Below are 14,676 nucleotides of genomic sequence, written 5' to 3'. Positions count from 1 at the left end.
TTGCAACCACCTGGATTTCTGCATTAATTACTCATAAACTGTGGTCTGATCTTCACCTAAGTCACAATAATAGACAAACACAATCTGCCTGAACTAATAAAACACAAATAATAACACGAAGAAATCTGCAGATGCTGGAATTTCAAGCAACACACACAAAAAAACGCTGGTGAACGCAACAGGCCAGGCAGCATCTCTAGGAAGAGGTACAGTCGATGTTTCGGGCTGAGACTCTTTGTCAGGACTAACGAAAGAAGAGCTTGTAAGAGATTTGAAAGCAATTGTACTTTTCATGTCCTTATTGAACACATTGTTTAATCATTCACAGTTTAGGCTGGAAAAAGTATGTGAACCCTTGTATTTAATAACTGGTAGAATCTCCTTTAGCAGCAATAACCTCTACTAAGCATTTCCTGGTGCTGCTGATCAGGCTTGCACAACAGCAAGGAGGAATTTTAGACCATTTCTCCATAGAAAACTGTTCCAGTTCATCAATGTTTCTGGGATATCTTGCATGAACGGCCTTCTTCAGGTCATCCCACAACATCTCAATTGGGTTAAGGTCTGGATTCTGACTTGGTCGTCCCAAAACATGAATTTTCTTCTTTTTAAACTATCCTGTTGCTGATTTACTCTTGTATTTCGGATCGCTTCTTGTTGCATCGTCCAACTTCGATTCAGCTTCAGGTGATACAACTTTGAATTCATTGTTCCCTCAGCGATTGCAAGCTGTCCGGGCCTTGAGGCAGCAAAGCAGCCCCAAATCATGATGCTCCTTCCACGATGCTTCAGAGTTGGGATGAGGTTTTGGTGTTGGTGTGCAGTGCCCTTGTTCCTCCAGACGTAGTGGTGTGCATTTTTCCCAAAAAGGTCAACTTTTGTCTCATCTGTCCATAGAACGTTGTCCCAGAAGCATTGTGGAACATCTAAGTGGTCTTTTGCAAACTTGAGATATGCAGCAATGTTTGTTTTTGCAGAGCCGTGGTTTCTTCCGTGGTGTCCTCACATGAAAGTTCTGGAGATTTCTGCATGTCTTTTGCTGTTACCCATGGGTTCTTTTTCACCTCCTTTAGCATTGCACTTTGTGCCCTTGGTGTGGTCTTTGCAGGACACCCACTCCTGGAAGAGTAGCAATAGCACTGAATTTCCTCCATTTGTAAATGATTTATTTCTCTTACTGTGGATTGAATACTTGGGTATTTAGAAATGCTTTTGTAGCCTTTTCCAGCTTCAAGCATTTCTACAATTCTTCTATGGTCCTCTGAAAGTTGTTTTGATTGAGGCATAGTGCATGTAAGCAGATCTTTCTTGAGAAAAGCAGGCTCTGTCAGTAACCTGATTCCAAACAGCTTTTGTAGAAGCCATTATCCCAGGGGTTCACATACTACTTTGAACCTAGACTGTGATTGTTTAAATGGTGTACTCAGTATTGATGAGAAGTCGTAAAATTGTTTGAGTGTTGTTAGTTTAGGCAGACTGTGTTTGTCTATTATTGTGACTTGGATGAAGTTCAGACCACAGAAAACCGGGTAATTGCAAAGGGTTCACAATTTTTTTTCTTGCAACTGTACTTTATGGGGCATATAGCAGTTGATGCTTTTACTTAGTATGGTTTGGTTCAACAATCATACTTTAACAGAAATATAACTAATGCACTTGTGACTCAGAAGTATATATTAAAAGGAAACATACCTGTTAGTCTTCCCATTTGTTTCTAGGTGAAGTTCATTTGTAATTTTCCCAGGCTTGGAAAAGATCTGGATAATGTTTTGAAGTTTCTCTGGCCAATCTGGTTCAACTTGTACCTTTTCCACAACAATAACAGAATCTATTTTATCAGTTTCTAGAGGCTGATCCTTTAAAATATCACCCAGTAATTCCTCATTGGAGATTTTGGTGCTCAAATGGTTGCTCCTGGAAGCTGGGGAGAGAGAAAAATGCAGAATATTTTATTCAGTCTGTAATTTACAGCTTAAAAGCTTGGCAGATATGGGCTGTAATTAAGTTTGGTGAATGAAATTAAAAGAAAGTTCTGAGTGGGTGAGGCAGTATTTGTAGTTAATATTTCAGGTCAATGACCATTCATTAATGAAATGAAACATGTTTTAAGATGTAGAAGATGGGCAAAGGTGGAGAGAACAATGGAGATGTTCATGATGTAGGCCAAAAGGGACTGATTGGCTCAATTATTAGTGGCACTGGTTGAGAGGGGGATTGATGAAAGTAGGTGATGTGTCTAGAGATTAAGTAGAAGATGAATGAGAACAAGAGGAAAAGGAGTAAGGCAAAAAAAAAATTGGAACTAAGGTGCATGCAGAAGCAGTTTACACAAAAAGTGCAGGAAGAAATCATCAGGTCAGACAGCATCTCTGGGGGGAAAATAACATTTGGTTTAATGTTTTTGGAATTAGTCAGAACTGGCCAATTTGGATACTTACAAAAAAGGCTGTGTGTCTGAAATTGAGTACCGAGGCCTGTAATCTGCCGATTCAAAGGATAAGATGCTTTGCAGCTAAGCTTCCCAGACTTCTGTCTGGGATGGTAGGAGGCCAAAGACATGGGCGCTAGAATGGAACTGGGAAACAACTTTCATCCCTCAAACATGTTTATCCCTTCATAATTTATATGTTTCTATAAGATCCCATTTCATTCTTCTGAATTTCAGCAAGTATATTCCAAGGTGACTCAGTCCTCTCAGACTTAACCGTCTCATCTCTGAGATCAACCTGGTAGACCTTCTCTGCACTGCCTCCAAGACCTGTATATCTTAAGGAGACCAGAACTGCATGCAGTAGCCCAGCCATACCCTGTACAGTTTCAGCATAACCTCTGTGCTCTTAAGTTCAACTCCTTTAGCAAAGAAGGGCCAACATTCTATTTGCCACCTTGGTATTTTGTTGCATCTGCAAACCAACAGCACTCCCAGGTCCCTCTGTGCAAAAGCATGCTGCAATCTTTCACTATTTAAATAATAATCTGATCTTCTAATTTTCCTTCTAAAGTGGATGACCTTGCATCTACCAGTTATACTCCATCTGCCAGGCCCTTGCCCATTCATTTAACCTATCTTTCTCACTGCAGACTGCAGTGCCCAATTTACTATTTTACTTAATTTTGTGTCATGAGCAAACTTAGATATGCTACACTCTGTGCCCTCTTCCAAATCTTTAATGTATATCGTGAACAGTTGTGTGCCCAGCACCAACCCTTGTGACTATCAATGGGAGATTTATTCCATCTGCCTTCAATTGGTTAACCAATCCTCCATCCATTCATGCATCCTTATGGATTTTTTAAAAATATGGCATCGTACCATAAGCCTTCTAGAAATCCAAGTATTCAACATCCATGTATTCCCCTCTCTATCCACTGCACTCATTAAGAAATCCTGAAAGTTTGGGCTCCCTTGGCCAAAGATTTTAGCACTCATTTGATACCACTCCCAATTATGTCTTTTCCCCCCTCTCTTTGTATATTATTTAAAATAGATTTCAATCTTTTAATGCCCATCTGTCCTGGGGCTCTGATATTTAAATTTAATCTCAACCAAGCCCAATTCACTTTAGGGTTGCAGGAATGTGTCAACCTTTCCAGAACTAGCCCCATTTGGGTGCTAATGAGCTAGTGTAAAAAATGGTATTTGGTGGAATGGACAACAACTGTTTACCTTTTCTCCACTGTTGCACCTAAATTTCTAGACCCACCATGTCCCTTAACAGTGTTATTACCGTAAATTCCAGTGTATAAGCCCCCCCCCCCCCCCCCCCATTTTCAAGGTTAAAAAAGTGACTTTTTCATGTTGCCTTTGTATAAGCCAACCCCTTTTGTATAGGCTTTTAATTTAACCAGAAAAGATCACAAGATCTCACATGCCTGTACTCAGCTTTGCTGGATCCGGAACCTGGAAATTTTGTGAACCAGTACCTGCTAAGAAAATAGGCCTACACATTATAGAGTGTTATAAGCGAATTCTTAATAAATAAATCAGGAAGGGAAGTTTTGGATTAGGTTCCTAATGGTAAAGAATCCTCTGAAATGTAACCCCCGTGAAACCATTTAGCGCCCATCGTAATCTCGTTAAAACATAACACGGGGTGGCGGGATCAGTACGTGTACTCAGTATTGAGTTTGCGACCACCATGTACAAAAGATTAAAATGAATGCAGTATGATGCTGGCTTCAAGCTGAAGGTTGTTGATTTTGCTAAAGGAACGAATAATTCTGCAGCTGCTAAGGAGTTTAGTGTAAATGAGAAACAAGTGAGAGAGTGGAGAAAGGCAGAGGACGCTCTGAGGGAAATGCCAAAGAGGAAATATGCAAACTGCGGGAAAACATGCCAGTGGCCAGAACTGGAAGAAAAAGTTTTAGAGTGGGTGAATCACCAGCAATCGTCTGGATACATTGTTAACAGAGAAATGATTCAAGTTCAAGCGTTGAAATGGGCCAAAAAACACCGTGAGGTCAGCAAAAATTTCAAAGCTACGCGAAGTTGGTGCACCCGATTTATGAATAGATGTGATCTTGTGTTGAGACGAAAAACAAAGATTGCTCAGAAGTTGCCGAGTGACTTTGAGGAAAAGATTATGGCCTTCCAGTCGTTTGTAATCAAGCATCAAAAGGCGCATTCTTACCCGCTCTCACTGTTTGGTAACATGGACGAGACATCAATGTTCTTTGATTTTGCTGGTAACCGCACTGTCAATCAGAAGGGGGAGAAAACGGTCCTTGTCAAAACAACTGGACACGAGAAGCAACATTTTACTGTCGTGTTAACGTGTATGGTTGATGGGACCAAACTACCACTGATGGTGATTTTTAAGAGGAAAGCATTCCTAAAGAAAGAAAAATTCCCGCAAGGTGTTGTTGTTTACGTTCAGGAACGCGGCTGGATGGACGAAGCGGGTTGCTTGAAGTGGGTTAAAGAGGTGTGGCGTCAAGGTCCCGAAGGTTTCAGGAAGGAAAAGTCGCTGCTTGTCTGGGACATGTTCAAAGCGCACTTGTCAGGTGAGACAAAAGCAGCACTGAAAGCTGAAAATACGGACATTGCAGTCATCCTCGGTGGTTTGACGTCCGTGCTCCAGCCACTGGATGTGAGTTTAAACAAACCATTCAAGGAATTCATGCGATGTCGAAGCAGAAATTGACATTCCTTACGATGATATGATGACTGCCGAAGAGTAGGACGAGATTTTCGGAGAGTCAGATAATGAAGAGTGAGAGTTTCAAGCTCTGAATGTTTGACGACAACAGTGTGTACAAGTAAATTGAGAAACAGAATGTGTTTTGTAGGTCTTTTGTGTAGATTTCATGTGTTTGTATTTTCTTTTGTATTTGACTCAAAAACAGCCAATAAATACAACCTGTCTTCTGTGTATTCATTTTTCCAAAGTTAGCACCCTCTGTATAAGCCGACCCCCTAATTTTAGGGCCAAATTCTGGGCTTATACACTGGAATTTACGGTATTTTTAATCTGCATTTTGGATCTTCCTTTCAGCTCTTAAGGTTCATTGTTAAAATTTGTAAAGGTAGGTTATTTGATTGAGGAAATCATGGTTCTCTGGCAGATTAGTGGATAGAGAAGGAGAAATCAAAGTATGGTGTTGAATGTGATTGGGTTTAAATGCTGGCAACAATAAAAGTGAAGTACATTTTAAATTCCTCTGTAGTTTGTCAATTGCTTTCTCTTTAATGTGTAATCTTTTACTGTACATTTGAGGATCACTAATAATTAATTTTCTTTTCCAGTCCATGGGTCTGTTAGATAAAAAGAGCCTCAAGATCAGTGGAATAAAGTAAGTGTATTTTGAGCTAGCTTTTGTGAGTTTTGCCAAGGTTATACCTGTGCCATTCCTTTATCCCTTTTGTGCACTCTTTTTCTACTGAATTTATATCTCTTATTCCATACAAATATTTCATTTCTTTGCAGTCAGCTTTGTGTGTTATTTTTCAAGCTTGTTCAGATGCACAAGGGCTCTTTTTAATCATACTGTGCTTTCTCATCAGGGATTTCTCATGGTCTCCAGGTGATAATGTTATTGCATTTTGGGTGCCAGAGGATAAAGATATTCCAGCCAGAGTCACTCTAATGCAGTTTCCAACAAGGCAAGAAATAAGAGTGCGCAATCTTTTCAATGTGGTGGACTGTAAATTACACTGGCAGAAAAATGGAGATTACCTCTGTGTGAAAGTAGATAGAACTCTGAAAGGTATACAGGTATGTGCTTAACCTGAGCATCATGGTCAACAAAGGGATTTTTTTCCTAATTATGTAAAGTCTAAACTCTTATTGATGGAGGATCTACAATACACACCTTTTAATTAATATGAAATAAAACTTGAATTTTGAGGAGGATATTGGGGACGGTTGTAGATCCTGAGTCATGGTTAATTAAAATATAATTCAGATTGAAGGGAAAGGATGGAGGCAATGTCTTTGCAAAGATTATAATGCTAAAACATTTAAACAAGATTGCTTGTGTGCGCAGTCTTTGAGTTACAGCAATGGGATTAGTGTTGCACTGATTTTTCAAAGAGCCACCTATGAGAATGTAGGCCTCCTGTGCTGTAAAATTTCTCCATCAGATTAGAACAGAATAAATGGGGATCAGTTGACCACTGAAATACTGAATTTAATCCATAGTTTGTGACCTTACTCCCCAGTTAATATGTGAATGTGTAGGTTTTGCGTAGTAGGTATTCTGGCATTCTCTGGATTTGATGGTGCTAGACTAGCAGATTTTTCCTGAACTTATTGGATAGCATTTCTTATTAACATCCTAATGCGCTTAATTTATTACTGTATAGCCCTCTCACCATGGCTCATAACAAACTTGGCTCGTTAGCTCTGGCTAGCAGCCTCGTGAATCATAGTTGCATGGATAACGATGAGAAGGCCACCTTCAATAAGCAACACGTCTCTTGAGTCAGTATGATTCATGTTCAACCAAACAGGATAGTTGGAATGTTCTGATAAGGGAATGAAAATTATGGTGAATGCCGTATAAATGCTGCCCCATGCAAAGCAAGAAAATAAGACCTTACACCAGCATAAAATTAAAGTAGAAATATATTTACAGATATTTCAATTTTAATGAACAGTTAATAGGGAAAAACTAAAATGGCCCAGTACAGCTAAATCAGTCAAAATGTACACATAAATGTTGGAGCTCATTTCTTGGGTGGTTGGGTGCTTTACTTTGATTACTCATGCATTGACCCCACATTCTGCATGGAGGTGACCAGCCACAGTTCAAACTTCCCTCGAAGACCATTTTGGATGAACTGGCTAGCTCAGGAGTATTGGTACTCCTCCTTAGAACCATTCATCTACACAAAGCACTTTTTACAACAGGATCTCTCCTATGAGCAGCATTCTGCAAGCATCTTCCCCTGTGCTCCGGTCCACACCTCCTCTTCCAACACCTCCCAACCAAAAAGCTAAAACCAGACTACTGTCCTTCAGAAATCTGATCCTGCCCAAATCTTTCAAGTGTTCCATGGCATCCCACTGGACAGAATGCAACCCAGCTGGTTGACATAACATTCTTAAGTTGAGCAGAGGACTCATTATCTTAGTCAAAGGCAAAACACTGGTCTATGAAGCTTAATAGAACACGCTACGGTTGCTGAAAATCTGCTAACTAAAATACCTAACAGTATAGCAGGAGAAATATAAAAAACATGTCCTTAACCAGGGCATTACAATTGTTCCACAGTAGTGTAATAAATTTTCGTGAGTTTAAAAAGAACAAAGGAAACAGCAGTTGTTGACCCAGGTGTGGATTATTGGAGTTTTATTGTGGATCTTTTCATTCAGTGAAATTTATACCAGATTTGTTGTAGCAACATTTGACTCTGCTCTGGCTAATTTGCAGTCGCAGTGTAACAACTTAGTCATAGTTGTTGGAACATTTTTGTTCAGGAATTATTCTTTCTAAAACTTATTTCTCATCCATGGTTTTAAAGACTGGGAAATGTACACATTTTAAATGAAGTGTCCAAATTTACGTAAAGCAGATAGTTTGGCTTTGTAGCGATTGGCATTTGTGATTTCAACTAATCCACCTCAGGCAGTGATGGTAATAAACTGCTGTTAATTATTTTGGCATGAAATACATTGCATGTGTAATGTTTAATAAGTTTTTCATTTATAGGGTCTTGTGACTAACTTTGAAATCTTCAGAATGAGGGAAAAGCAGGTTCCTGTAGATGTTGTGGAAATGAAAGGTGAGTTGTGACTGATTTATTCTTGTAATTGAACAAAAAATAGCAGTTTTGACATTGCCATGGAAGTTCATCTTTTATGGTCTACAGTTCTACTTGATGCTTTATAAGCAGAATATGTAGCGTACTTACCTTCTTTTTAAACAAATGAGCACAAGGGGACCCTTATTTGTGTCAGCCCATTTAATCCTAGACCCTGGATTGATCCTTTTGACGGTGGAAATCTTTGTGCTTCAAGCAGTTATCCAGTTTATCATTAAATGTTGTTACTAAATCTGCCTTCAGGCAGTGCATAATGGATCATAAAAAATATTTTGCTTTAAGAATACAGTTCGTCTGTTGCCTTTGCTTATTTTGTTAAATTCTTTAAATAATCTGGTAGTGGAAGAGGATTCTTTTCACCAAACCCCATTAATGATATTTAAATCTCTGCTAAATCTCAGATTCTGTGCTCTCAGTTAAATTTCCATAGTCTTTCATCACTAGAACATTGTATTGGAATTTAACCCTCAAATGGCTGTGGCCAAATTTTCCCACCATATTCCATCTTGCTTAAGTTTTAGAATGACTACTTGTAATGGTAGTCATCATCATCATCGTATGTGCTGTGTTGTATGATGTGGGCAATCGTGGTCTATGACCATGATTTATTGTTCTTGGCAAATTTTTCTACAGAAGTGGTTTGCCATTGCCTTTTGGGCTGTGTCTTTACAAGATGGGTGACCTTAGCCACTATCAGTACCTTTCAAAGATTGTCTGCCTGGTGTCTGTAGTTGTATTATCTATCCATAAAGCAGGTGAGATCATATCATATAGGGTCCTTAACATTCCTGCCATCTTCAAAGTTGTATCCCCTCTCTTTCCTCTTTGGTCCTGCGCCATCTTTTGTTCACATAGTATGTGTTGATTCTTCTTGTTCTCTTACATTAAATTTAAATTAAATTAAATTACATTGAAGTAGAATTGGGCCACTTGGTCCATCAAGTCTGCTCCACTATTCCATCATGGCTGATATATTTTTCCTCTCACCACCATTCTCTTGCTTTCTCACTGTAATCTTTGACACCCTGACTAATCCAAGAACCTATCAATCTCCACTGTAAATACACTCAGTGTCTTGGCTCCCACAACTGTCTATGGCAATCAGTTCCACAGATTCACCACCATCTGCCTAAAGAAATTCCTTCTCATTTTTTAAAAAATGGTTATTCCTCTTTTCTGAGGCTGTGCCCTCTGTCCTAGACTCGCCCACTATAGAAAACATACCTCTCCACATCCAATCTATCATGACCTTTCAATATTCCATTGGTTTCAGTGAGATACCACCCTCATCCCATTCTTCTAAACTCCAGCAAGTTCAGGCCCAGAGCCATCAAATCCTCCTCATGCATTAACCATTTCATTCCCAGAATTATTCTCTTGAACCTCCTCCAGGCCCTCTCCAATGCCAGCACATCTTTTTGTAGATAAGGGACCCAAAACTGCTCCCAATACTTCCAAGTGTGGTCTGTTCTGACCAGTGTCTTATAAGGCCTCAGCATCACGTCCTTGCTCTTATATTCTAGTCCTCTCAAAATGAACGCTAACGTTGCATTTGCCGTTCTCACCACCAACTTAACTTGCAAGTTAACCTTTAGGAAATCATATAAAAGGATTCCCAAGTTCCTTTGCTCCTCTGATTTATGCATTTTTGTCCACATTGTAGGACATAGTCTATGTCTTTATTCTTCTATCAAAGTGCATGACCATACACTTCCCTACACTATATTCCATCTGTTACTTCTTTGCCCATTCTCCCAATCCGACCAATTCTTTCTGCAGATTTCCTGCTTCCTCAACACTACCAGCCCCTCCCCATATCATCTGCAAACTTGGCCACAAAACCATCGATTCTGTCATCCAGGTTGTTGACATATATCGTGAAAAGAAACTGTCCCAGTACCAACCCCTGCGGAACACCACTTGTACTAGCAGCCATTCAGAATAGATACTCTTTATTCTAACTCTGTCTCCTGCCAGTCAGCAAATCTAGTACCTTTCTTGTAATACCATGGGCTCTTATCTTGTTAAGCAGCCTCAAAGTGCGGCACCTTGTTAAAGGTCTTCTGAAAATCCAAGTAAGCAACATCCACTGACTCTCCTTTGTCTGTCCTGCCTGTTATTTCTTCAAAGAATTCTAACAGATTGTCAGTAAGATTTCCCCTTAAGCAAACTGTGCTGATTTTGACCTACTTTATCATGCATCTCCAAGTACCCTGAAACCTTATCTTTAATAATCACCCCGATGTCTTCCAACCATCGAAATCAGGCCAACTGGCCTATAATTTCCTTTCTTCTGCCTCTCTCCCTTAAAGAATGGACTAACAATTGCAATTTTCCAGTCCTCTAAAACCATTCCAGAATCTGATGATTCTTGAAAGATCATTACCAATTGCCTCCACAATCTCTTCAGCTATCTCTTTTGGAACCTGGTCATTCTGGTCCAGATGTTATATCTACTTCAGACCTTTCAGTTTCCCACGCACCACGTCCTTAGTAATAGCAAATGTGCTCACTTCTGCCTTCTGTTCTGGCATATTGTTAGTGTCCTCCACAGTGAAGACTGACACCAGATAATTAAGTCCTTCTGGCATTTATTTGTCCCTCTTTACTACCTCTCCAGCGTCATTTTCTAGTGGTCCAATATCCACTCGTTCCTCTCTTTCTTTTCTCTCTTTTACTCTTCGTATATCTGAAAAACTTGGTTTTCGTCTTTGAAATTATTAGCTAGCTTACCTTCTTATTAATCTTTTCTGTCCTTATGGTTTTTAGTTGCCTTCTGTTGGTTTTAAAAGCTTCCAAATCCTTTAACTCCCCACTCGTTTTTGCTGCATGTATTTGTATTCTCATGAGATTGATGCTATCTACAGCACTATAATCAATTAAAAATATTCTCAGGGTAGGGAGGATCATAGTTAGACATCCTATTCAAATCATTATATAAATTATACCTCATTTTCTTGAATATGATGCAAACCTACTTGATCACTTGTGAGTGTAAAGGTTCAGTTTGAATGAAGCTCATCTGAATTACACTCATTCTGAATGTAATTCAGAAATGTTAATTATATTAAGGACATTTAGCTCCCTGACATTTTGTATAAATTCTGGCTGACATTGTAGAAATTACATAATAGATAATGTGAGTGGAGAAAACTACTAGAAGTGTTCAATTTTTCAGTTTGTCTGAAGTACATTGTAAGTATTTAAACCCATTCTCTTTCATTCGTTATTTATTTTGGGATTTTGGATGGGGTACTGTAGATGGTGAGAAATGAGAATGTAAATGAGCTAAATATTAATGTATCATTTGAGAAACTCAAATTCAAGGAGATTTGGAGTGGTTTCGTGTATCCATGTTTTCGTTTATGGTGTAAGCAATTTTAATAGGCTTTTGTCTTTTTGTATTCCATATTTTATTAGAGGGTATCATAGCTTTTGCTTGGGAGCCAAATGGAAGTAAGTTTGCTGTTCTACATGGAGAAACTCCTAGAATATCGGTATCTTTCTACCATGTGAAGAATAATGGCAAAATTGAACTAATTAGTAAGTGATTGCCTATTGAATTTATTGTTGACAGTCTTGCGTTAATGTTACCTTGATTGTGATTTCTCCTGTCCCGCTCATTTAAATAATAATTCTGAAGACCTTTATTGGGTTACCAAAAAGGAACCCAGTTAGGTCCTCTGTGCACTTAACTCTATTAATTGGATGTATGCTACAGCATATTCACCTTTGCTAATTGAAAACAAGAATAGATTAGATGATTGTCCAACAATTCTGCTCTTACAGGCATAGAGAAGTAAGAACATAGAACAGTACAGTAGAGAGCACGCCTTTCAATCTATGATGCTTGTGTCCAACATGAAGCCAATTTGAACTTATTCCATCATGTCCTTCTATCTCCTGCCTGTTCCTGTGCCTGTCTATATGTCTCTTAAGCATTGCTGCTGTATCTTTTTCCACCATTTCCTCTGGAAGTATATTCCAGGCACCTTCCACTCTATGCTTTTAAAACAAAGCATGCCACAGACATCTACTTAAAGCTTTCCCCTTCCTGTTTTAAGGCTATGCCTTGCAGTAATTGACATTTCCAACCTGAGGGAAAAGACTACCTACCCTTTCAGGCCACCCTTGATCAAGATTTTTTTTTAAATTCAGTCTACCATAAAGGACCTTGTCGAACACTTTTCTAAGGTCCATGTAGACAACATGCACTGCCCTAACCTCATCAAACATTGTCCCCTCTAATCACACGAGTGCACACCTTTAAAGTCCATGCTTTTCCAGACGTGAGTACATCCTGCCCCTAAAAATCTTCTCCAGTAATTTCCCAGTGTTTGCTGTTTTAAAATGTTCAGTTTCTTGCAATACCTTAGGGTAAATCCTATCAGCTCTTGGAGACTTCTCCATCCTAATGTTCTTTAAAGGACCCATTACAACACTACCTCCTAAAGCCCCAGAATGTCAGTATACAGCAAAATACAAGGATGTATTTGTTTGAGTCTTGCAGCTTAAATTCAGTTCACTCATTAAGTGTATTGAGCGTAAAATTAGGGTGTTAATCAATGTGGGTTTGTAATTTCAATTAATTCCTTTGGAATCAGTAGGATTTTATAATTATAATTACTGTTCAACTATTAATCAGTGTTCAGTTTTATTGCAGTTAAAACTCAGATGTTAAAATATTTGTGGTTATGAGCACATAAAATGACATTTCCCAGGGAGAAAAGATAATTTGACTTTTTATAGGAAAAAGAAAAATGCATGATTTATTATGTACATTAATAATTGCAGACTGATGACCTTCAAATATTGATATGACATAAAATATAAGATTGGTTGCTATTTTAATGGTTAATTTTTGCAATCTGCTAAGAGTTGACTTTTGTCAATCTGTTCTTGTAACAGAATAGATTCTGCCAGCATTGTGCTGTAAAGGTCAAATAGCAGCATGAGATAGTTGTGATGTTAAAATTTAGATAAAATGTATTTAGCTGCAATCTCTTTCTGCAGAAATGTTTGACAAGCAGCAAGCTAACAGCATCTTTTGGAGTCCACAAGGCCAATTTGTGGTACTGGCTGGTCTGAGGAGGTGAGTAATGTTATGGTATTAAGGTTATTCTGCATTGCCTTTGTCTTTCTATTGAAACCTTTCCAGGTAAAAGTGGATGGAGTTGGAGGGTTTTTTGGTCAATATCAAAATAAAAGGTAAAATGTAGTAAATTCTGATTTGTCTCAGGCAGAGATATGTGGTGATTTTTGTGAGATTATCATAGTAGGTGTTCTTCAGAGAGGTAGTTGAAAGGTATTTTTAGAAGAGCAGCTGGAATTTGTGTTTCTTTTATTTTAAGAACCTTTACCATTATACAACAGTTATATAATCCTGCAGAACATCTGCCATTTTGATGTAAAACATTACCAGAGTTACATCAAAAGTTTAAATTGACAGCTATGTTATTAAGCAACAATCAATTCAAGTTGACATATCTATCTGAGAGGAATAAAAGCTGCAATTGTGTACAGGATATTTTCCAGCCTGAGTGACTTAGAAACATTTTGTGGTCAGTGAAATATCTGGATTTATCTGTTCTGGGACCCTTTCACTTTGATTTTTATAAATGACTTAGATGAGGAAGTTTGCAGATGACATGAAGGTTAGTGGTGTTGTGGACAGTGTAGCGGTTACAATGGAACATTGGCAGGATGTAGTGCTGGGCTAGGAAGTGGCTAACAGTTTAATCCAGGAAAGTGAAGAGATGCATTTTGAAAGGTTGAAGTTGAAGGCAGAGTACAAAGTTAATGGCAAGATTCATAGCAGCGTAGAGGAGCAGAGGGATTTTGCAGTCCATCAATCCTTCAAAGTTGCCGTGCAGTTTCATAGGGTGGTTAAGAAGGTGTGTGGTGCGTTGCCCTTTATTAGTCAGGGGATTGAATTCAATAGCTGCAAGCTAATGTTGCTTCTGTATAAAACTCCTGTTTGACCACGTTGAGTATTGTGTTCAGTGCTGGTCGCCTCATTATAGGAAGGAAGTGGAAGTTTCAGAAAGGGTGCAGAGGATGCTCCCTGGGTTAAAATTAGAAGAGTTGTTGAAAAATACAACACAGAAACAGGCCCTTTAGCCCACCTAGTCCATAGCGACCCATTTAAACTGCCCAGTCCCATTGACTTGCACCCGGGTCAGTGCCCTCCATACTCTTACCATCTGTGTACTTTCCAAACATCTCTTAAACATTGAAATCAGGCTTGCATACACCAGTTTGCATGGCAGCTTGTTCCACACACTAATGATCCTCTAGTGAGGAAGTTTCCCCACGTGTTTCCCTTAAATGTTTTATCTTTCACCCTTAACTCATAACCTCTAGTAACAGTCCCGCCCAATCTCAATGGAAAAAGTCTGCTTGCATTTAAC

General features: G+C 38.8%; 1 protein-coding gene across 1 annotated transcript in view; it reads left to right on the top strand.

Moving 5' to 3' along the window:
• LOC140202975 (eukaryotic translation initiation factor 3 subunit B) overlaps positions 1-14,676 on the top strand; it is a 50,448-nt gene that overhangs the window by 22,200 nt on the left and 13,572 nt on the right. The window contains exons 9-13 of the mRNA XM_072268629.1: positions 5,747-5,793; positions 6,005-6,215; positions 8,155-8,227; positions 11,687-11,809; positions 13,280-13,358. Coding sequence (XP_072124730.1) covers positions 5,747-5,793; positions 6,005-6,215; positions 8,155-8,227; positions 11,687-11,809; positions 13,280-13,358 — 533 coding nt within the window. The remainder of the gene's footprint in view (positions 1-5,746; positions 5,794-6,004; positions 6,216-8,154; positions 8,228-11,686; positions 11,810-13,279; positions 13,359-14,676) is intronic.

The sequence above is a fragment of the Mobula birostris genome, chromosome 9 (assembly GCF_030028105.1).
Source record: "Mobula birostris isolate sMobBir1 chromosome 9, sMobBir1.hap1, whole genome shotgun sequence".
Taxonomy (NCBI): Eukaryota; Metazoa; Chordata; class Chondrichthyes; order Myliobatiformes; family Myliobatidae; genus Mobula; species Mobula birostris.
This window is presented reverse-complemented; position numbering and strand designations above follow the sequence as displayed.